The 25,094-nt window shown below is 39.3% G+C and overlaps 1 protein-coding gene across 8 annotated transcripts in view; it reads right to left on the bottom strand.

Annotated features, from left to right (window-relative positions):
* immp1l (inner mitochondrial membrane peptidase subunit 1) overlaps window positions 1-25,094 on the bottom strand; it is a 69,069-nt gene that overhangs the window by 40,307 nt on the left and 3,668 nt on the right. For 5 of the 8 annotated variants that reach the window (XR_015865284.1, XR_015865285.1, XR_015865283.1 and 2 more), the window contains exons 3-8: window positions 18,242-18,352; window positions 18,075-18,163; window positions 17,511-17,637; window positions 14,175-14,273; window positions 11,785-11,895; window positions 10,798-10,858 (exon numbers count right to left, since the gene is read on the bottom strand). Coding sequence is in view for 2 of the 8 variants with exons in the window: in XM_088412257.1 (XP_088268383.1) it covers window positions 10,772-10,858; window positions 11,785-11,895; window positions 14,175-14,273; window positions 17,511-17,637; window positions 18,075-18,163; window positions 18,242-18,346 (618 nt within the window). In the remaining 6 variants the exon portion in view is untranslated. Of the gene's footprint in view, window positions 1-10,715; window positions 10,859-11,784; window positions 11,896-14,174; window positions 14,274-17,510; window positions 17,638-18,074; window positions 18,164-18,241; window positions 18,353-25,094 lie in introns of those variants that run through there. The other 3 variants (XM_088412257.1, XR_015865280.1, XM_088412258.1) reach the window with 3 other exon arrangements.

Below are 25,094 nucleotides of genomic sequence, written 5' to 3'. Positions count from 1 at the left end.
CTGCCAAGGCAATGGGGAAGTCCCTCTGCTGATAATAACAGTCCACAGGGGGAAACAACCTCAGTGGGCACCAGGCCAGACAACTTTCAATCAAACTACCACTCCTCTATGTCCCATATTTTGTAGCCGTGCCCCTTCAACCCCCTCTCCCCATGCCTCTCTCTTTCTCAGATTTCCTTTCCTTTACAGTTTGCACACTCGAGAGAAATCTCCAGCTCAGAGACCCTCGCAGTGAACATAATGGCCATGGTGCTCCAAACAAGGACGGGTCAGGAAACAGATGAAGACAAATATCAAACAGAGGAGTGTGCTTGTGAAGCGCCTCAACTTCAATCCTATTAGCAAGAGATGCACAAATATTTGAAAATATCCCTTCCCATTAGCACATTAGATTGAAACAACCACAAATTGGGGATCTCATTTTTGTACATAATTAGCAATTACTAATACGGTGATAATAATAATACTTTATGGCTGAGCAACGGCATAAAAGTAATTGCTGCGAGAGTGAGGTGCGTTCTCCTCTAATTTTAATTTGTTGCCTTGAGTCTCGAGCACCCATGCATCAGTGCTTAAGAAGAAGAACACATCAGCATAGTAATAGACTGAATGCAAAGCTCAGTGTGCACTTTATATTCACCAGTTCACCTGTTGTCATAGAGGTTATAAAACCAGAAACACATTTATATGACATTTCTCTTAACATAAATTGGCTTATAGTTTCAGAATTGCTAACAACTGCATGCAACACTGTGTATTGATATTTGCACGGTGGCAGACTGGTTAGCACATTCGCCTCACGGTTCAGAGTTCCTGGAGTTCCTTCCGGATCCAACGTTCCGGTCTGGAGTTTACATATTCCCCCAATGCCTGCGTGTTTTTTTCTTTTCCTGGGTACTCCTGTTTCCTCCCACATTACCAAAAACATTCATAGGATATACATTGGATACTCTAAATTGCCCTTAGCTGTGTTTTTGTGTTGTGAATGGTTGTCTCTGTGTGCGCTGTGATTGGGTGATTGGATGCCAATCAGTTCACGGTGTACCCCGCCTATTGCTCAAAGCTGGTTGGATTAGGCTATAGCATGCCTGTTAATCATGATTGCTAATCGATTAGTACAGGCAAATTTTGATATAAGGTAATAAATAATGTTATATCTACACACAAGAACAAACAAAACTGAGTCGTTGTATCCACTCACTTTTATTCACAGTCAACCATACGAGCTTATATAATTAAAAATAATAATAATAAATGGAGGAAGGAGCTGGGAGGGTCAATTACTCAATTATTCAATGGAAAAGTAGATTTTCAATAAAAGTTTGACAAACATAACTCTGTGTAACGTGAAACTTCAGTTAGAAAAAGTTATTATTATTATTTCGACATGTTATGAATAAATAAATAAGAAAACAAACATTTGTAAAGACCTCATATTGAAGCGTGCCACATGCAGTGACATTTGAGTGATTGCGCAGGGGGGAAATATTTTTAGATAAAAGCTGTTGTCACCACAGCGTTGTAAAAGTGGGAGAGGTAATGCCATGCGTTTTGATGTAAGCTGTCTATTAATGAGACATTACTACATCGGGAGTGGTAGGAATGTCAAACACCAGAGGCATTACAGGGTTTGCTTGTTTGGGTGCACAAACAAGTGTTTGGAGAGTGGACACTGCAGCACACACTGAATAATGCAGGTTTCCAGGATTTTCAGTATTTTTTTCCCCCCCTTTTTATTTAATGTAAAGCATTTTTCTAGCTGTATGTGACCCACTTTTTAAGCCCGGAGCCAACAGTTGATGCTTGATATTCTCTTGAAAGAAACAAAGCTGTTCTATGTGTCTGAACTGAAATTACAATTCAGAATTAAATGTAATAATCATAAATATCATAAATCAAAATATACTGTACCTATTTTTAAATCATTTAAATTTGAAATGAGTTGTTTAAACATGAAAGAGAAAATAGACCCACGAAGGAACCAAGAGGGGCAACACTGAGCAGGAATCTAAGAAATTACAACAAATAAATGAAAAATGAAGTTGGGCTGTTGTGCATAATGGAATTAAAAATAGAGTACAATGATTTGCAAATTATTTCAACGTATATTGTAGTGCAATATTCATTAATGAATGTTCTACAAATCACCTCCAAATAAAGTTTTGGGAATTCTGCAATTCATTTGAAAAATGCTCAGGATATGACGTTATTTTATTCCATTTTCCCCATTCAAATTAATTGTTAAGACAAAGCACACTTTATTTGCATGCGTTCTAGCAAAACGTGTCAACGAGAATTATGCTAATCTCGGTGATCCTGTTGCGCATTATTAGGTGATATTAGTCTCAGGCAGAGAACGCCCACTCGTCTCTACAGCAAGGTTTTTACATTTGCGAGTCACCATACATGCGTGCGTGTCTTAACCAGCTGTATGTATAGCAGGTATATGCGTGTCTGAGGGTGGTATGGTATAAAAAGAAACCCCAAGACTCATGAAATATAAAACAGACCATCTTGCTGATTTTACGATTGGAAACATTGTCACACACACTTACAAAAAAACACTCCACATGCAGCTGGCCACACACACGACTCCTTCACTATTTTTGGAGGAGCAGGAGCTTTATATAAAAGGAAAAGAATGCATTTCTTTAGGTACGTGAAGGCACGTTAAGGGGTATGAAAGCTTTTTAACAGGGTCAGCAAAGCTAATTGAATGCTTTTTATGTGATGATAGGAACATTATATTTTACTTTTCAAATTAAGAGCAAACAGATTAGAGCATAAAGCCATTTAGTGCTAAACTGTATTATATGTGTGATATCTGATAGCTTTTGTTTTGTTAAACTTTATACTGATACAGTGATACACATTGTCATAAGTGATGCAATTTTCCAGAAGAAATAAAACAGATGCTGTCACACAATTTATCTTTGAGAGTTGCTGAATAAAATACGCCTAGAGATAACACTACAAAAGTAGTTCTGAAGGTGAACAAATCAGACATGAATGGGGGTGGCTAGCAGGTCGTTGGCTGGTATCAGTCTCTGGCCTTTCTATGTGGAATCTGCATGCTCCGCCCATGCCCGTGTGGGCCCTCCCATCCTCACAAAAATGATGCATGGTAGGTATATTAGACACTCCAAATTGCGCTTAGGTTTGTCTGTCTCTGTGTGCCCTACAATTGGCTGGCAACCAAATCAGGGTGTACTCCCCTGCTGCCCCAAGACATCTGGGATAGGCCCCAGCATATCTGTGAGTACAAGTGGTCAAGAAAATGGATGGCTGGATGGACATGGATGGGACAGCATGGAATATGGATAATGAAATATAAATATGATTCTTCACTGTACAAATGTATTGAAACAGACTGACGACCAATCCAGTGCATACCTGGCCTCTCCTCCAAACACATCATGACTAATGAGGACAGGCGGTACAAAAAATGAATGGATGCAGACTTTTAGTTAGTTCTTCTCATGGACAGCATCCCAAATTCTGTAATCGAGTCACATCCTGCCCTCTTCACAAGTTCTCAAGCTCTCTCACGCCGGTCAAGCTGACATCCCCAGGAATCTATTTTATCAGTTGAGCCAGGGTTTCAGACACCCGCGGGATGAAAACAACATTCTCTCATACACAATGAACTCACTCAAAACTTATCCAACATCCATAATGACCAACTTTCTCAAATCCGGGGCTGTGCTCGATGTTTTGCTTGCCCGATGCTGATAGTGACCCCCCATTACCTCTCCCCCGGTTCTTTCTATTCAAGTTGGTTGACAAAGTGAAACGGCAACAAAAACACAAACAAAAAGCTCTCCCAAACTCAGACACGCACAGCAAAAAAACCCTTCTAATTAGTTTTAAAAGTAATTGCTCGAAATGATTAGTTGAGCTGGGCCACTTTCCCCCCCAGTCACTAGTGAATTGGAAATATAATTGCAGCGGACAGTAATTGGCTGGCTGCAGACTGTTGGTTATTGTAGTCTTTTGTGGCAGGCTGCATCATTACTAAAGCTTGGGCGCGGTTCAGCTTTTGAACTACACTGACCATAGAGGAACACAAACAAACATGCACGCAATGCTCTGCTTGCCCGTGCCAGCTCTCCATCAACCACTGGGCTTGGTCCAAAGTTCCAACATGTTTTCCATCCTTTCCCCCTTTTTCTCCTCAACCCCTTCCTTGTCAGTGGCCCAGCCCTCTTCACCTGAGACATACTTTGAGTCGATTGGACTCCATCCGTTAGTTTGACGACCACCGGTAATACAGAAATAATAATGATGATGATGATGAAATAAGGACATTGTTCTTAGAGATGTCGAAATCCAATGTCGCCAAAAGCCACTGAAATGACCGTAATTGAGATCGGGACATCCCTAGTCTTTACCACTCCGCCAATAAAGATTACAATTTTTCACGATCAGATCTTTTAATAAATTTAGTCAAAAATGTTTTTTGCATAAACAACTTTTTTGCACCACTATTAGACTAAAAAGGTAATTCTGCATAACATGCATATTTCAAATATAAACTGAACTGCAAAATCTACCCGGTCAGCCATTTTGTCAGTCACCACTTGTCAGCAAGCTGTGGGTCTGACTTAGTTTTTTGTTTCTAGGTATGAACCATGGTTGGGATAAATTCTTGCTTTAACTTGCATTTCTATTCTTTTCAATTAGAAGGACAATTTAACAAGAAGTCCAGGACAAATTAAATTTGCATCTCAAGGCACCTACTGTATTTGAAAACATCACTAATGTAGCAATGACTTTACAATATACAGTAAATGCCAGAAAATCATGACTCTGTACAATGAATGACATTCATCCCGTTAAATGACAAAAACAACACTCAAATCTGCTGGCATGCACCTTTTGTTTTTTGATTGTGCATGTGTACGTGTGCTCTTTTATTGCCTGGCTCGTTCACTGTCTGTTTATGTTTGTTGTGCAGTTTCCTTTGCTAAATTGTCTGGAAGCAGAACAGGCCTCATCAGTAAACCAGGCAGAAAGGCCTCGGTATCCCGCTACAGGATCCAGGACATGCCAGGGGGACCGCACACACGCGGCCACACACTGTACCTTCTTCCTCCTGACTCACATACACCAACAAACTAATTGCCCAAACATGACAAACAAAAATACACATTAATGCAGGTTTCCTTTCCATGACAAAGCGCACAAACCACTCTGCGCACTTATACCAAAAACAAGCAGAGTAAAATCTTAAAACAAAACTCTTTATCTGACAATTGCTTTTACCCTCGCTATTATGCAAATAGGGATATAGGTCAGGCCTGTCAGACCGAGGCCTCTGTCATCCTGTGAATCACTCTTTGCCTCAGGACACAGGTCCAATAGCTTTCCATTAGGACCCTCAATGAGTCTATACAGCAAAGCCTCCAGCCCCCTACACCATCTTCACCACCCTGCATATACGCATAATTCCATAAACCCACACCATTAGTGGGAACAAGTATTAGTCGTTTAGTGCCTTTGGCGAGAACAACACTTTATGTAAAAGAAATAACTTGTACTCCCAGAATGTAAAGACGTTCAGGACAAATTATATTTTTCCAGCACATAAATAGCAATGTTTAATGTTAAATGTTGATGCAAACATAGGGACAAAAAGTGCATCATTATTAGAGAGTAGCAGAAAAGGGGAAATACAAATTTAATGTGCAGGTTCTTGTTCATAGTTAACATTGATCCCGCCATCTAATAAGACCGAACTTAGTCTGATACAACTGTTAAGCTTCTCTGAATATTCTTTAAATACTTTTCATCACTAGCTATCATATTAAATTTGGAAATGACATTAAAATTAACTCATTCAATCACAGGACATATATTTAGTTTTTGAACGTCCCAGACATTTTATCCAGGTACTTTTTTAAGCACTCTTTCAAATCTTTTCATGTGTTTTTTCTAAGAGTGTGTAAAAGTGTCTGTTACTAAATAAATTAAATACTAGAGTAAGCAATCTTTAGGCATTTTAGTACTAAGGCAATCAATTACTTTATACATTAAATGAATCTATTACTTTAGGTAAGGGATGCCTAAAGTCAGTCCTCAAGGTACCCATGTTTTATTTAAACTTCTGTCCTATTTAACATGATGAAGATAAGAACTGATATTAGGTCGCATGGTGTCCAGTCACAAATTGTTTGATCAACAAATTAATTTTGGTCATATTATCATACATCAACATTCTTACAAAGAAAGTACAACTTACAGTCATTGGCCAGATTTCACCGAGACAAAATAACGTGTGCGTCCATCTCACTACAAAATGTAATACCAAAAGCGGCCAAAGGCAGCACCAAAAAACAAAGATCAAGTCAAACTGTCACATTATTTTGGGTGAGGCCCACGCGACCCGGCACCAGTTGGACCTGTACTGGGCTGCGGACCGGTGGTTGGGTACCACTGCATTAAATAGTCAATTTGGATACTAAAGTAATTAATTCCTTCAGTACTTATTCTAAAGTAATAAATTGCTTTAATCCTTATTTATTTAAGTAATTGACTACTTCATTACCTGAAGGAATCGACCTTCAAGGATTTCAACTATCTTTGAGAAAACTGTTCAAGGCTATACTGGTTGACTGGAATGAAAGCTTTAAAAACACTTAATAATTGCATAAAGTTAGATTTTGTCAGTCTTTGTGTCGAACTGTTTTCCTGTGTGTATATGCGCGTTCATCCCAGCATATTGACAGCAGGAAGCTCAATAGGCTTCCAAAACAAACTGCCTTGTATGGATTCTCCTGAGGTGCATGTGTGTTGAATCAGTAGAGATGTACTCACCTCAGACCTCAGAAGCTGCGGGAGCAGAGTTGGAGAATGCATAAGAGGCCCAATTGAAGCTGTTCAATCATCTTCACAGACCTTCTAAGAGCCTGGAGTGCTTTTTTGTTTCCATACTCCTTCACTTTTCACAGAAAAGCAGGAGTGATCAAACAGCAACTGTGATGTCTTAATTAAAAACTACTATTGGGCTTGATTAAAAGGAACGGATGATCAGAAGGGTGTGTCAATGAAAGAAGCTCTCATCAGCTAACGGCAACATTGCGTGCATGTGTGTGTGTGTGTGTGTGTGTGTGTGTGGGGGGGGGGGGGTCGCAAAGGATGCAAACATAAGAGAGCATCAATGCAAAGACAGCAGGGAGAGGACATAAAGGATGATTGGATTCATGCAGTGGAGTGCATTGCAAAAACATTTCCAGTTAAAGAATTTTCAGGGATGAAATTTTGAAAGATCAGTTTAAAAAAAAAAAAATTAAAAAAATCTATCCTTTCTTTGCACACTGTGAGCAGGGTAGCTGAACCGTTGGTTGAATACAGCAGCAACTTTTTTTTAAGCTTTTATGTTCTGCATCGTGGATAGAAAAACAAACAAAGCAGATCGTTGCCAAAGGCAAGTGACTCTTTCCCCATATGCTCTGTTATTTCATGTCTGCACTTCTGAAGGATTTGGATTCTGTATCCAACATTTTTCCACCCCAATTGTCCCATTTGGTGTGTCTGTTGCTTGAGTCCTTTGCAGCGTTACTCAGCATAGTTATCTTAGCTGTTTAAGGTTCAGGCTAAATACAATGTTTTTTGGCAGAAAACTCATCCATACATCCATTAGTCAATTTTCTATATCACTTATTAGAGTCTTAGGGATCCCAAATGACTTTGGGTGACCGTAGGGACTAACATCACCACTAACGTTTACACCTATGGACAATTTAAAACCAAAGGAATCAAACTTGCTTTGACTTTTAATTTCAGTTAGTTTTAATTCGTTCTTAGAGCAAGATTTTTTTCAGTCTTAATAAATGCTTCTTTTTTGTTTTGATACAATATATATCTATATTTTACGTACTGTACATGTACCATTTGTCAAGTGCAAGTCAAAAAAAAAAAAACTCATCAAGTATTACGTAATAAAGGAACGTAAACAACTAAATCCGCCAAAAAACTGTTTGACCTTCCCTTTTCTGGGTGGACAAAAATGTTAGGCCAAAAACCAATTAAATCATGTCATTATGGCCCTTCAAATATCAGAAAAAAAATGGGCCAAATGGCATATATTTGCTGATGATTTTGCCTTTGTACCGTTCTGTATAATATCAATTTTCAACAATTGTACATATTTAGCACTGCTGTCATTATTTGTTGCACGAAAATCAACACCATAACCGAGTTTTCTTCACCCATATGAGATAAATGGCAATGGTGTGGTATACTTCTGCATTGTCAAAATGACCAAAATAACACGAGAGTTATTTATATATATCAAAAAATCTATTGATTAGCTAATTTTGTGGACCTGTGCTTCAGATTGTATTTTTTTTTCTTAAAGAAATGATTAGGTGACCAATGGAAGGAAGCTGTTCAAAGAACGGCCTGTATTGTACACACAACCGTAAGTCAAAGTTTGTTTAAAAAATAAAATAATATAAAATAAAAACATAGTGCAAGATGAATCAAGTATAAATGTGTTAAATATGATACCATTTCAACTACTGGTAACATATACATTTAACGAGGTTTAACAGCCTTATAACATTAATGAAATGCATTGGGGTACACAATGTGTTCTGGGGATCTGAAAGCAAACTTTTTTTGACGACATATGTACAATTATCAGTCCAGTAAAAAGTCCCCAAAAAATCTTTTTGCTGTTACTATGGTCATTTTTAGTTTTGTAAAAAATAAGATGCGGTTTCGGTTAGTTGTTATTGTTTTATTTATAAAGTATTTTCAATTTGTTTCACTTTGTATTAAACTTTTTTTCAAACAAATTCTGAATGATAAAAATTTGATGGCGACAAGACTTTTTTTTTTTTAACTTTTTGTTAATGTCTAGTTAACATTCTTGCAACCTTTAGTTGCTAAGAGCGACAACACAAGCATTTAGTGCTGTTAGATACAGGCTTTAGCAGACACCCATGCAAAACAATTGCTCTCCATACCCAAAGCCATTGTGAAGCAATGATTACTTGATTACATTTTTTTTTAAGCCTGTGGCCTAAATGTGTTCACAGATATGCTAAACCCCCCCTCACTAAATTTCAATTCCCTTATCAACCGTTAATTTAGTAACTTCCAAGTACAAATGCCCATTAGTTCCAATGGAAAATTGAAACTTTAAAAATGACTTTTGTACTGCCTGAAGCATTGCTGTCATTCTAAATTGTGTGACCTTATCACACGTGCCAATTTAACATTGTACCATTAACACCAGCATTAGTTTGTAGGTATATTGCTCAATTGAAATAATATCTTCACAGTCCTTATGATATGATCAACCATTTAAAACAAAAAATGCTCCAGCAATAGGGCAAGCGAACACACCAAGACTACTTGTGTCAGCATTTCAGCCGAACACTATCACCGTGTTGACATGCAGCAGATGAATATTAAACCTTGAGAAACAAAGATATGCTTGAAGCAAAAAGCCCACATGAAGTTTTTTTTTTTTTTCTTTTTCAGCTGCAAACACACACGCACGCATTCTCACAATCTTGAGTATCCCTCCCAGCAGGCACAATCACACTCAGGCAGATAATTCAGTGTCACACGGAGCCTTGTCGCTGACCCTCTGGCCCCCCTCCAGACAGAGGAAGCAGCTGGACAGGGACCCACGGCTGCCTGGAACACACTTCCCTTAGGGAGCTGGGACCAAGAAGTGTCCCTCTCTGCCTCGGAGAATAACCAGCTGAGCTTCAACAGCGTTCTATGTGAATGTACTCTTATGCCTCGTGTCCAAGAAGAGCAGTGGGGCTTTAAGAAATGACAACAGCGCTTTTTGCAGCAGTCAGCAGGCTATGATTGCATTATGATACCAAAACTGGCAGGGCTATTTTTTTGCCTCACCTCAGAAACTCTTCGGTCAGCTACTATCGAAATTTGAAAATGAATTAGTGTGCTAAAATGTATGTCAGCATTCATAAAACACTAATTAAGGCAAGTGTGCTTTATAGTGCTATATCACTTGTGAAAACACACACACACACTGAAACATAAATGGTCCACAAAGGCAATGATCCACACAGGCAATACAAAATTGTAAAAAAAAAAAAAAAAAAAAAAAAAAAAAAAATCAATTAATGTAGATTAAAAAAAAATAAAGGGTAAAATAAAGGGTAATGTACTCTGTGAACCTCGAATTTTTTGTATTATGTGTTTTTTCACTGGTGAAGGAAGTCCTCACTAAGTGCTTATTAATATTGTATGCTTGAATGGTAAATGTTAACATATTTCCAGTTGCCTTGGTAGCCTAACAAATAATTAAACAACGGGCTTTTGTTTAGTCACTCTAAGAAAGGGTAAACATGAAATTCAGTTCATTTTCCAGGATAATAGCATTTATAGCGATTCAAAAATAAGATTAAGATGTATTTTAAAAGCAGTTTTACATAAACAATTTAAACCCATCTGAGTGATTACATTTCCTGAAGATTTCCATATATTGCCTTCGTGTGAAGCTTCCATAGTTTGGATATTAAACCAAAACATGAAGTTATGTTTTCACATTTAAAGATTAAACACTCTAAAGTTGAACAAGAAAATACCAGTTTGTTGACTGTATACGGCGCTGCTTTCCATGAATAAAATATGAAGTTTAACATGATTTCCCAACCATTACCGGTGTTTAAATTACAGTTAAGAATGCAATCCAGTAAAAAAATGCAAGAATTGATAAACACACAACATTTTCATTTTTTAAAAACAGTAAATATGGTTTATTTAAAAATGATAGAAAGTCATGTCAGTCTGAACCAGAATCATCCTGACCTTTAACCAGCCGTCTGCTTGGACTTTCACTGAGCGTCCCAAAACTATCTGGGGGCCAGAGCTGTTGAAAGGAAAGAGAAGAAACGTATTCAATGGGAGATTTATTATTATATCGCCGATAATTTGCTCGCCGCATTTGCTAATATGGCACTTAATGACATGTGAAACTTTAAGCAAGATCTTGTTATTTCATCAGCTGTCGCATAGGCCCTGAAGTAGAGTGCTGCTGTCCAATCAGATGGACAGAAGGTTGGCTGACCCGTTTCCAGGGTCGTGGTTGCTATGACATCCAGTGACATGACAACATAGCAGAATGGAAAGCTCGACAATATGTTGTCAAGGCTTTGGTTAATCGGACGCACTTGCTTTGAACTTCCAACTGACTCGTGTCTTTTAAAGGAGCTTAAAATGGCCATTGTGGTTTGAAATCAATCAATCAATCGATATAATACAATACCATAAAATAAATATAAACAATGGTGGAATTATCTCCTAAACTAAAACATAATGTGTCTCAATTTTATAATGCAACTCAGGTTAGCCACTATGACACAAATACACGGCACAAATATGCAGCACAGCAAAAATATTAGAGACCAAGATTACAAGATTAAAAATATATGACTTCATATTCAAGAAGAGGTTTGCCAATGCTGTTTGCAGTGCTTATGTCACACTCATGGACATTTACAGAAAAAGGCAAATGCTTCACTTTCGTTGAATCTCAAAGCAGATTTTGTTTGCCTCGTAGCATAATTGCTCATCATTTTTAACTGTGCTTGCTAATTTGCAAAGGTCGAATATGGGTAATAGTTATTTCAGGTTATTTTTTTTTTCTTCATAAATGACTGGTAATTATATTATTAGGCAATTAATTTTTTGGCAAGAAATGACAATTTTCAGTGGTCTTAAAAAGATTCTTTCCAGAGCTATATATGATATTTAAATATACAGCAAACTGTATATGACACCATGATCCTGTCTTACCTTTAAGCAAACACGTCCTCGGATGAGGGCATAGGGAATTGGGCCATAGCTCCTTGAGTCAGTAGAGTTCGTAAGGTTATCGCCCTCTAGCCATACATGGCCTTTTGGCACCTAAAACAAATGGCAGACACATAAACAAATGGCAAAATAAGAAGATACACAGTTTAGTTTTATGAGATAATGTGCAATTTTATATTTTGCCCCCCCCCCCCCCCACACACACACACACGCACACACACACCCACACACACACACACACACACACACACACACACACACTTCACTACCCCTTCTCCATTGAGTTGCTTCAGCGAACAGTCCCCGATCGTAACGTCAACCTGCCTGTCCCTCTTTAACCCCATACGGTATTAGGAGAGAGGTCATGGGTAACGGGCAGGGTCGGAGTGGGATTTAGCAAAACTTCAAACAGGGGTCATTAGTCTGTTGGCTGAGATCTGCACCCCTCAAAAAAGCAGAGTGGCTTGAGTTAGCTGGGCAGAGAAAGAGCGAGAGGGATAAAGCGATAAAGAGAGTGAGAGGGAGAGAGAACGAGCAAGAGAGAGAGCAAGTGTATGTATGTGTGTGTGCTAAGCTGCGGCTAGCAGCAGTGTCCAAGGGTCTCCACCGCGGTCCGACCTGCCAGTGGGGTGGTCATCCAAGCAGGCACTAATTCACAATGACACCAATTATGATTAATCTCATCACTTTAGGAGAGTAGGCTTGTCAAGGCCCTAATTAAGTGCGCTGTCCCCCCTATATGTGCAGACAGGATCAACAACACATTATATTGTCATAATGGGCATCACAATCTGCAAGTCTATTTTTGTGTTGCCTAACTTTTTAACGGCAAAAGTGCTCTGGAACTAAAGCATGTTTGATAAAAATGCAGATCTTGCCCATGCCTTAGTGACAGCATTAATTCCTTACTTCACCGGCACCACTCAGCCGTCCGTTTGTCCGGCCAGCATCAGGGATACTTTATTTTGTTGTATTTTCCATAATTGAGACAGATGATATGACATAATATCGAGCCACTGACATGCTGACCTAACATGGGGTAAACAACTCGGTGAATTACGACGACGCAAATGAATATCATTAAAGGAGTCATCGGAGAACCATATGTCAGCATGCTGGATTCCCACCATTACACCTCATTAACATGGTAACATATGCTGGCTCCCAAGCAAAGGCAAAAAATGCAATGCCTTTTGTCATTTGACAAGACACTCAACTACTGGTTCTTCAAACTTAAGAGTCACCAAGGCAAGGAGGACGAAACCTTTTGGAAGCATTAGCTGGTCTTATGTCCTATTACTAACGAAATTAGAGCCATTGAAGTACGGGGAAATATAGAAAAACAAAGTTATGCAGACATTTCAAAAGAAGAAGAAAGAACTTCTACCTGTGGTCAGTGTAAAGACCATACCGTTCGAGACAATGGCAATTTTATGAGTCCACGCCTCTTAAATGAGAGCTTGTGTAACAACACATTTTCTCTCATAAGTCCTCATACCCAAACTGAGCAAGTGAGAAGTGCAAAGTTTTCAGTCCAGTCCAATTTAGTTTCCACAACTGTGTGGCACTTTTTTCTTTTAAGTGGTAATTATAGTGTATGTCCATTGAAAAATATCCTCAGCTAGTTTCTTCAGAGAAGACAGTGGTAGTGAGTAGAATGATGCAAGACACACTGCAGCCTAGCTGCATAGTTTGGGGAATATGAATTAAGCAGCGTAATACTGTAGACCTGTTTTTTTTTTTTTTTTAATCCATCAGGAGCTGACCATTTTGCCACTTGCTGAAAATGACAACACATTGCTCATTAAGTAGGGCTGCATTGAAAATATTGCTGCATAGACAATTTGGGGGCTGGTGCCCCTTTAATGGATAAGTGTGAATACATTTTTTTTTTGATTAACAACAAGTATGAAAATCGATGGATGGGATCGTACAAGTACATGCAATTGTCTGGGTAACAAAGACATTATTGGGCCAATACAATAACATGAACCGTATGGCAGTGCAACCAAAATACATACTTATAGAGCCAAAAAGATTTTTTTCAGCGAGTTAATGGCATGATTCATTGAAGTTGACAAGCCCATGTGATATTAAATACTATTAAAAACACAATATCCATTTTGTGTAAGTAAAAAATAGAACTACAATAAAATATCATTTCTATTTTAAGATATATTAAAAATGAATTCATCAAGGTCTTGTAAATGTTAAAAATAGATATTTTCCACTCCATAAGTGCTCGAGCAATGCCTTGGTGTGTACAAAGAGCCCTGACATAGCCATAAGCAAGAAGCGCAAGGTTCTATTTATACAGTCACAACAGTCAAACACTGCATTCAAGAAAGAGAGGGGAGTCAAAATCATCCCACCAGGATTTTTCCAGTCCAATCCATCCGTCCGTCCATCCATTTTCTATAGCCCCTTATCCTGACTAGGTTTTCTTGCTTGCTGGTGCCGATCCAAGTTGTCTACGAGCAGAAGGCGGGGGACACCCTAAACTTGTTGCCAGGGCACTCGGAGGAACAATCATTCACATACGCACTTAAGGCCAATTCAAGGCAAATATAAACAACAAAAACGGACTACCAGCCATCTGAGATTGGTTTTTGTGAAGGTGGGGTATGGGTTTCCTACTTCCCAGTTCAACTGATTTTTTTTTTCAGAAAAGGGTGACTTCCCATCCTTCTTCAATGGAGCGCTGGACTAAGGTAAACAATGGAGATGCATCTGACAAGTATAGAAGGCTCAGATCAATTCTTGTTTTGAAAACAGACCCACCGCTCGCTTGACTTTTACTCAAAAGGTAAGAAAAGCAGAAATATACAAGACACATATATCAGCAGCACCAACAGCTATCAAGGCATGGGCATTCAACCAAGGTTGCAGTTACACATAAGGCCTGAAGATGTTGTCATTTACCAATGAACTTGTAACATCTTTAACACACCTTTAAAATAAAAATAGTCATGATTCCAAAATGAATACATTCAGAGCAGGTTAAAAACACTTTTTCAATATGAATGCAAGAAAGAAAAAAGTTTTTCTATCTGGTTATTCAGGCGTTTCTAAGGTGTGAGCCACTTTTCTACTTTCCACTTGCCTTTTAGCAGTAAAATTGAGACACGCTATTTGCATTGAATCTAAGCTCTTAGAGCTTACAAACGTGTCAAAATGTGAACGGCTCCAAAAACAAAAATAAAAGTAAACAATTGCATTCGAAGCAGTTAACTCTAAGTGAGCGTGTAACAAGCCGTGTAGTGGAGATATTCTTCTCTATTGCAAGTTCAGGTAAGTGGGGCTGTCTCTATTCCACAAATAGATGCGGTTGGGCTGGTTGCAGCCAATAACATACGGTGTCATTTATTGCTCTTTTCACTGGGAAAAAAAAAATCGAGACCTTCTTTCAAGCCATGAAATAAACACTTCTTGTCCAATGACAATGGTATTCCATCTTTCACTTGTTATAATGTGTACAGTAACAGAGTATATCACTTTACTGAGCTGGGGTGCGTGGCATGATGGACAGCAGCAACCAGCCTCTGCTGTCATACGAGCTGAGTTGATGGCAAGCGTTTGTGTACCTGTCGAGCACTGAAAGAGAAGCTCCTCTCAGTGAGTGGGTGTGTTGTTAAATATCCACATTATTACTGCGCTCATTATGTTAACACGATTGAGGTGCCAAATTAAATACATGCACGCAGCCAGAGTTCATCTTCCACTATCTTGCTCTGTCAATCTGTACTGCATGGAGAGCATTGTGAGGGGTTGAGATGGAGCTGGTTTCATCTCTCTGTCACTTTACCAGCCTATCTTGTCTCTCTCTCTCTCTCTCTCTCTCTCTCTTTCTCGCTCTCTCTCTCTCTCTCTCGCTCGCTCTCTGCCTGTGTGCAGTAATATTAGGGATCAAGTGTCATTGTTTTGACACAATAGCTCAGACACAGAGATGATTCCTAAAAAGGTGACAGTGCAATTAGCCTGCGGTTGGGTCTCTCAGGGTGGAGACAACATGCCAGCCTGTCTGTACAAAAAGGAGGCGATGACAGCAACCGCCTTGCGAAACTCATCTTTACAGGTCCCATATTGCCTAACATCATAGCACACGTACGTGCACATCATCTTTTATGTCACCCTCAAGCTGGCCAAACTTTAATTTGAACAATGGCCTTTTCTTGGTTATATCAACTGAAGTCCCAAAAAGACAGCTTTACTCACAAATGTGAAAACTTTACATGAACTAACTCGAGTGTCTCAAATTGCATATCTGAGTTGCTGCATCACAGCAGGGCAGAAAGACAGAACACCTCAACAAGAGCCGCAGTGGTTTGGGTTCAACAGAAGCTAAAGTAAAGAATTGCTACTTGAAAGTCAACACTGACTGGTGTGAAGTAGGGCTCAAAGAGTCCGAATTGGAGTACCCGGGTTCAACACAATCCTTGAGGCCTTTTTTTTTTTTCTTGCCAAGGACACCCACTTATTAGGGTACACGTCAGAAAAATGCGTAGAGCAGGTCGCCTCAACAATTCTTAATGCGCTACATGACAGTAAAACATGCTGGAAATTATGCGTGAAGGCCAGAATCTTGGCACACTTCTATTTTTAAGTTGTTCCCAGCAGTGTGTCTTTGCGGGGCAGCATGACTAGTCTTTCTACTACAACTGTTGCTCACGACTTCCAAAACAGATGACATACCTTTATCCTGAAATCACATTCAATTGCCAACTTAAGGCACTTGCAAATTTCTTAAATGTGCTCTGACATGGATATTGACATATGGCACATGTTGTTAGTATTTGGTTATGGCTTAGGCTCTGTTAAAGCTGCATCTAGCATAAATTAGCTGTTGGCTAGCAGCACTTGAGTTCTCCATTTAGGCTGGTGTGATAGATGTAAATAATTGCTGCATGTGTAAGTATTTGCAAATTTTCTATTGGATATCAGGATATCAAAATTAGCCGATAGCTGCAGTCCCAGTACAAAGTTATTGTACACGTGAGTTTTGTTAAAATCACTTCAAATGAATTAATATTCATAAGGAAAAGAATGAGGCCAGATGCTAAAATTTGGCATCCACACACACTATATTGTAGCTATTCAGCAGGTGTTGAAATAAAGATGACCACATTTTGAAAGTGAACGAGTATGCTGCTTCATCCTGAGAACATCAAATAAAATGTAAGGATACCGCCTAACACAATTTAAATTCTCTGAATGTTTTGTTGAAGCTATAGGAACACAGCTTATCCCATTACACACAATAAACATTACTTGGTCCTGGCCAGAGGCTCTTTGTCTATGCAATACTTGGTTTACAGAACAATGTACACACATATATATATACAAAAAAAACACACACCTCCGCTCACCCATCAGTCTGACCATTCAGCTGGCACTAACGCCAACAGGCTTCAGAGAGATTGCAGGCCTGGGCTGTGGGCGTCGGGGGGGGCTCAGTAATAGAAAAGCAATGACAGGCGTTTCACCAGCAGAGCCCCTGCTCACTTTCTGGGCTTCTCACTGGCTAAACACAGCTTTTGTCAAAAGCGGATATTTTGACCAATAACAAAAAATGGGGTTGTGATGTCTAAAATGTGAACAATTACGTCGGACTAGACAAAGAAAAATGTAAAGTTTTTCATTATATGGTATTGGTACAGTTACACCACATGTTCACTAGTTCATCACATTGCATATAAAGATATACTTACATATGTGTGGGTCTTGAAAAGATTGGAGGGACCACTCACGCAGACTTTGTCACCTTCCAAACCAATTACTCTCTTACAAATATTAATATTGGGGTCAAACAGACTTTTTGCAATCACTATATCACCCCTGAAAAGAAATAAACAAACAGTCACTTAGTAGCTATTCTTTTGACAACAAATCTAACTAACTTTTGACGACAAATCTAACCAAACATATGTGTAGTTTTGGGGGGAAAAAGATTTAGGGCATTTTTTCCTGATATTTTGAATGTCAGTTTGACATTGAAAGCATTAACAAAATGATAACACTTTTACCAGTGAAATTAGAGCCAATTGTGGAATGTGACCTTGACATGTATTGTACTGGCCAGAAGCAGAAACATGTCTTGATGGACTAAACACAACTTTTGGAATTGGCTATTATCTTTATTATGTGGACACAATATGACATGATAGGTACATTTCATCATTTTGTTTCTTTTTCAAAAATAGCTAGTCAGCACAAACATCATTTAAGTTATCTCAAAATAAACATCCATCATACAGTATAAGAATGCTACCCACTTTTGTATTTTGCAAAGATGCCGAGTCATTCGCTCTGAGAAGACAACATCTTGGTTGACAATGGTAGGCTCCATCGAAGGACCTGAGCACTACAAATCAGAAACAGTCAAAATGCCTGCACAAAAGTTTGAAATTTAAAAGAAAATGTAATCTGGTATTTTACAAACCACCACAATCTCCCCGATGTACTCAAAGGCGCAATGTGCAATGCAGCCATACTGAATGGTGTAGCCTACAAATCCCAAGGTCTTTGCGAGCACACGACGGAACATCTTGACCTACAAAATAAAATGCAAGAGATCAGTATGTATGCAGTGTAATAGCGGAAACACAAAGTTTCGAAATCATACTGGTGAAGGATGGTTCTAGAACATAGATGGCAACAATTAAGTAAAGACTGAAAAGTCTACCCTATAAGTTTCTGAACAACATGCAGTATGAATGCAAATAAGGAAATAATGTGATTTGGGACTTACAAGTATATTCGAAGGTACTTGCAAATATGTTTGAACCTACAGTTTTTTGCAAATACTAACAGATATTTTTGAACGTACTTGTAAAAATTTTCAAACATGCCAGCAAATATGTTCACATGGACTTGGAAATATGTTCAAAAATACTTGCAAATTGCAATATACATTTGAATGTACTAATTGCTAAAACTGATTTCTTTCCCATAGTCCTAAGGCGTATGCTCATCAATATCCCATGGTATTATGTGAAGAAATGCTATGTTTTTAGCAACTAGCCTACAAGTATGTTCGTATTTGCATTTATACTTATTCATTTGAAAATGTTTAAACTTACTTGTGAATTTTTTTTTAAATTACCTGCACGTACATCGAAAGGTGTTTGTGAAAAAAATGTTTAATCCACATTGGGAGTGCCACAACTCCACATAAAAACCCTTTTAGGACTTTAAAAACCTTTGAAACCCTTTTTTCCACTTGCTGTAAACTGAAAACACACTCATATGCGCTAAAGACTCAAGTAACGACTAATTAACCAATTGATCTAAGAAAATTTGAGGTCATTTTCGGCCGACCTGAGTGCCAAATTGTGATTTGAACAGTATTAATTGTAGATGAAATATAATTTAGTCATCAAATTCATCAGTCAAAAGATTACCTTTTTACTGGTGAAATGGTCGCCTTTTAATGGTGGACCATAAAAAAGCCCTGTGATCCACTTTTTGTTGTTTTGATGGGGAAGGACAATAAAGATTCACATGTTCTCTTTTACTGGAAAGAGTAGTGTCAAAATCAAAAATGTAAAAGATGGCTTAAGTGTAAACAGCCTTAAGTTAGCGTAGCATTTACGCCAGGTTTTCGTCATCTATACAAAGCCACAAGCCATTTGGAGCTTAATTTCTTATGGGTGTAGACAAGGTTGTCACAGTTGGCTAAGATGGCACGTTCCCTTGGTGTTTCATTCTCAGGAGCCAGTTCACACCACAAAACTGCCCCGAACCTTGACCCAGTGTATGACAGACCAATCAACACCTTCAGCTCAGGTGATGGACAAAACAGAGAAGCTGTGACACTTGCACGCAAGGCACCTCTACACCATGGCCGTCACACCATTATTAGCACGAGCAATGCTTAAAGCAGTTATCAGCTTCTCTCAGGACCATAGAAACACAAGACAACACAAGGAGCCATCAGTGCGTCATTAAAAACACTGAGAAAAACACGCACAAGGTATATGTGTCTTGTGAGCAAACACCTCAGTCACACTTAGCGTATTGACTTTTACTCAAGCTGCTGCACGGACGGACGGCAAAGAGCATTTGTACACAAGTCATACACAGTCCTTATACACTCCACCTCTACCACCAGATAAAAAAGGAGTAGACCCAGCTTGGCTTTAAGCTTTGTCTACTCTTCAAACACTTTCAGCGTAGGCCACTGTCCTGCAAGTACACCACAGGGTAAAGAAATCTTTTTTTTTTTTTCTCAATCACCCTGGCTCCTTCTGTCTCATTCCCCTATGTCTTCATCCCCTCCCATGGTATTATTAACCAAAGCAAGCAGAGCGGAAACCAAAGCCCCAAATCCTCAGAGCTCAGGGAATGACTTCCCAAAGATGGACATGGATTAGACCCCAATTTCTCTTTTGCCCGACCACCGCCACCCCACTCTGTCCCTATGCAGGCTCCCAAAAGACCGAGCGTCAGGTGGCTCTCAGTCCAGCCAAAGGTGTTATCAGTAATCCCATTACCCTCACTCAAATATTCGAACACGCACACACACACACACACACACACACACACACAGACACACACACACACACGCACACACACACACACACACACAATAACATAACATATAGACAATGCTGTCTCAATGACAAATTCATTGCATCTATTAAGCATTCAGCCAATTGCTTTATCCCTTATATGTGGCCTATTGGCTTGCCTTTTTGAATATCCATCCTAAAAAACCCCTCGCATATCTTTACTGCACTCCTGCCTGAGATTTCTTACACTCTAAAAACAGTTGAGTTAAAAATAAGCCAATTATGAGTCAAAAAAGTACTTTCAGTTCATATCTGTGCACTATCACAGGTAATAGCTTTAATTTCTTGAGCTTAATGTGTTTGAGACTAATTGAATTTGAATGTGTTTTCAAATTTTTGAATGCTAATGTATATATCATCATGGTGCCCAAACAGCATTACAGAAGTTCATAATCACCCGTTCCTTCACCAATGGCTAGTTGCTGATATAATGGAAAGTGCCGCATCCACTGAGAGCATTAGGTTTCAGTGTCTTGCCCAAGTATAATTTGACATCGGACAATGAGAGCAAACTGGCAACCCTTTGGTCACTAGACAATACTTTAAAAAGCAAGCCCAAAAAATATATCTTAACACCAGTACAACAGGAGTTAGGTACAAAGTCCTTCTGGAATTTATTTACAGTATTTATAAGAAAATAAGATACTTTATGTTACCTGGATATGTTATCCACTATTCCTTAGTACAATAGCGATAGGCCATTAGGCCATTCGTCCTAAGGCCTCAATCATGGCTTGGAACCCATGGCATGAAGTTTCTGGGAGAAATGTTTGGCTGATGTTCATGCCAAAGGAGTGTTAGGTTCTGGACTGTTTAACACCTCTCTCTTTATAATACCTCTGTTCGAAAGAAATTCAAAAGGTTAATGTGAATCACAAGTCGGCAATAAGGCCTCATGTTCAACCCAATTTGCCTCCATCTTTGTCAACTCGACGCCTCATGGCTCTTGCATAACGCATACTCAGACATGATCTCACATGAGCTCTCTCTTATGCTAGGATGAGGATAAAAAATTTTGCTTCAGTGGACTGCCTCCCCGTACAGCTGCCTTCATATCAATGTGTGACCCCCGCCCCCTCCCCACTACCAACACTCCTCTTCCATTCCAGGGTGTATTCAGCAAAGGTGGGGATTAAGGGACTTTGCATAACAAGATCACACGGCCAGTGGTTGATATCAAGAGAGTCCATATGCAGCCGCCTGGTTTTCTGAGGCACCCTCTGTCATTGATATCGTGTGCCATGTGTGCATGCATGTGGCATGAATGTGCACACACAATAGCATTACCTATGTGGCTCATATAATGTGTACATATGAGCTGCAGTGACTCCTTAGGGATGCACACAAGGTGGACATCCACAGAGATGTGAATGGATCTCTGTTGCCTTTGATTCCCCAGTAGGCAAAGCTGCACTATGTCTTGCCCGCTAATACCCTGCACATATGTGTCAGCACTGACATTAAACGAATACTGATTTACAGCTGTAAATTACCACAAAGTCCCTCTGCTAATCCAGGATTACACGCGAAAAACGTTCATGGGAAAACAAAGAAAGTCAATGCAGCCCTCTCTACAGAACCATCTGTGGCCACTGGCCTCCCACAGCCATGGCACAGTGCTCCGGTGCAAAAAAGAAGGGGATTCTAAATGAATAGATGAATAGCAGCCGATGACAACACCTTAATTGTGCGTTTAACTCTGTGATCCTCTTAGCAAAGAAACACAAGTACCCAAAGAAGACTAAAGATGTAAATAAAACATAACTGTATGTTGATTACATTTCATCTGTCGATCCATCTGTCAAAAGTGAGTGAACGGCAAAATCAGGTGTCACCTGGGTTGAGATTTTGAATGTGATATGACATTAGTGACAATAATATGGAAGTGATATGCACTGGCATGTCTAGTTTTTCTTCGTCTCAGAAAACGAGATCGTTCCCAAGGATGATGAATCATAAAAAAAAAAATGCCTAACAGCTGACGTGTTCAGTTCTTAAAAGTCCAAAGTAAAAATACAAGTCTGAAAACTGAAGCTGTGGCAGATGTGCCATGTAATCAAATTCACTGTTGTTGTTGTTTGCCATGCTGGAAAATGGGCGCCCAACCCCAGCACAAATCAACAGCCCTACTTCTCCTTCAGGAATATACGAACACCTTTGCACTTTAAATTACCTAGATGTCATGTTTAAAGGAATAAAACATGTATTTAGCCATTTTCAGCAGCAAAAGGTCATATCTATCCATCCATTTTCTATAGCGGCTTATCCTAAGAAGGGCTGCAGGCTTGCTGGTGCCTATCGCAGGTATCTTCGGGCAGTAGGCGGGAGACACCATGAACTGGTTGCCAGCCAATTGCAAGTCAAACAGAGACAAACAACCATTCACGCACCCAGTCACCCCGAACAACAATTTAAGATGTCTAATACACCTGGTATGCATGTTTTTGGGGTGTGGGAGGAAGCTGGAGAGAACCCACATGGGCTCGGGGAGAAGATGCAAACTCCACACTTAAAAGCAAGAGTGAGGTGGATTTGAACTCGGGTCCTTTTAACTGTGAGGTGGATGTGCTATTCACTGTACCACCGAGCCGCCCTGTAAAAGGTAAATTTTGCCCATAATTAATTTGATTTTAAAAAATCATTTTATAATTAATAACAGCTTTAAAAATACATGTTTCCATATACTGATGACTGAAAATGACATCACATGTCCTCAAGGCTCAGGTAGTGATTAATCATGACTCACCTGTTTTCAGGGTTTACTAATGTGAAATATGCGAGCTCAGCTTTGATTACCAAAGCTCTGAATACATTGGATGACATTTTCAGATAGCAAGTAACAAGATGTATTTTTAAATGTATTGATTTTAGCCTGCATTAAAAATAATTTAATAATCAAATGAATAACATATATTACCTTTGTAACTGCTGAAATTTGTTAAAAGAAAATGTTTTGTATATCTTTAATAAACATAGTAAAGATTAACCTGATGAGGTCCTTGACAATCCTCATCATTACAGGTATACATTCATGCTCATATTGTTATTTCATTAAGATGATAAAATGATGACTTGCTTACTTTCCACCGTGACGCTACGGCTCTGCATACAAAATACTAACTTAAAATTGTTATTTAAGTTAGATACTATTTGGGCCGTGAGGAAATATTCCAAGAGCAATGACAGCTACTGATCTCCAGGGACTAGAAAATGCCATTGGCTGAGTAGTGTTAATTGATATACATGGCCAGTCTATTAGAGCCACAAAGACAATCTCAATCCAAACAGCACACAAGGGCCTAGCGCCGGACTCCTTACACAACTAAATTAGGAAAACATGGGCTGAGAGAGAGCCAGGCAACAGGGGGGCTAAGAGGCTTACAAGGCCCTTGTCAGATATTCTTCTCCCTGAGGATCCCAGATGGAAGGGAGTCTGGAGGAGCAGGCAGCATCAGAGAGGCAACCAATCGCACCTCTGATGTCTTCCTCTGGGCAGCAGAAGGCAAAAGAGGGTGGGGCTTTAGTCCTGTTGCGCAAGGCTTAATTTGATCTTAATGTGAACAATAAAAGGGCGGTGGTTTGGCGATGAGGGGGGTCTGTTTCAACTATCAGTGCACTCGGAGTTAATCCTGGTGATTTAGACACAGACACCTGGCTGGATGGAGAGTGACAGATGCGAAAGTCACAGTTGCAGAGTTGTATGTGTAACCCCCATCTCTTATTGGTATGTCTTGTATTCAAGGATAAATTGAACCCACTGATCTCCATATTGCTCTTTTCATTGTTGCTAACAGCAACGCAGCCGTGAAACAGCTGAGCGAGGCTACTATTTGAGGAGCCGAGGGTTTAAACCTACAATCAATGGGTCAAGCCAGAGCAAATAATAGCCAAGTGATATGAATACAACTGCTATGAACTGAAAGGAAGTGTGGTTTGACAGAGTCCCCAGCCAATTACACTGAATGGAAAAAGTAGCCACTAAGCCTTATTGTATTGACCGCAAGTATAAATGTGGTGGTGGCCTAGTGCTGAGAGAGCGGATAGATCTTATCTGGTGTTGGATCACAGTGACAAAGGCGTCTGTGTTTTGCTTTGACCTGCTCCTGACAAAGACTACTACCGTATATTTTAACAGTGGCGAATGACACATAGCTCAACCACAATACAAATCTTGGGTTTTCCAAAGAGGATTTCCTTTCTTCCCCAAAATTTAACTAAATAAAAGTGTTTCCTATAGTTTTTTACACAGGGTTGAATCCATTCTGGTGATATGAAGGTATTTTTTTTTTTAACAACTAAATAAGAAAGTACAGTACTCTCCTGTACATACTGTTCTTTTTGTGCTTGGAATATTAGTTTCCTTCCATGGTTACCAACACAAATATGGTGCATGTTGATGATAATCTTGCATTCCTCAAACACAAAAACCTATGGCAAATGGCTAAGATAGAGTGAAGAAACCAAAACAGTAGAACCAGGAAAAGTCTGACATGTTATGACTACTACCATTATATAGTACAATCAGATACAGCCTCAGGATAACCCTAACAAAAACACAAACATACACATGTAGCAATGACACATGGAAAAATGTTGTTACATTTGCACAATTAAACTGCAATGTTTTGACCACCACACCCACAGCGGCCGGGTTTAAGAAAATTGGAACAAATTAGGTTAAAGGCATCAGAAAACATAGGGGGAGAATGCCTGTAGGCCTAT

Source organism: Hippichthys cyanospilos, chromosome 4 (assembly GCF_059441005.1).
Source record: "Hippichthys cyanospilos isolate Australia breed blue-spotted pipefish chromosome 4, RoL_Hcya_1.0, whole genome shotgun sequence".
Taxonomy (NCBI): domain Eukaryota; kingdom Metazoa; phylum Chordata; class Actinopteri; order Syngnathiformes; family Syngnathidae; genus Hippichthys; species Hippichthys cyanospilos.
The sequence above is the reverse complement of the archived record's forward strand: the minus strand, read 5'-3'. Positions and strand labels throughout refer to the sequence as shown.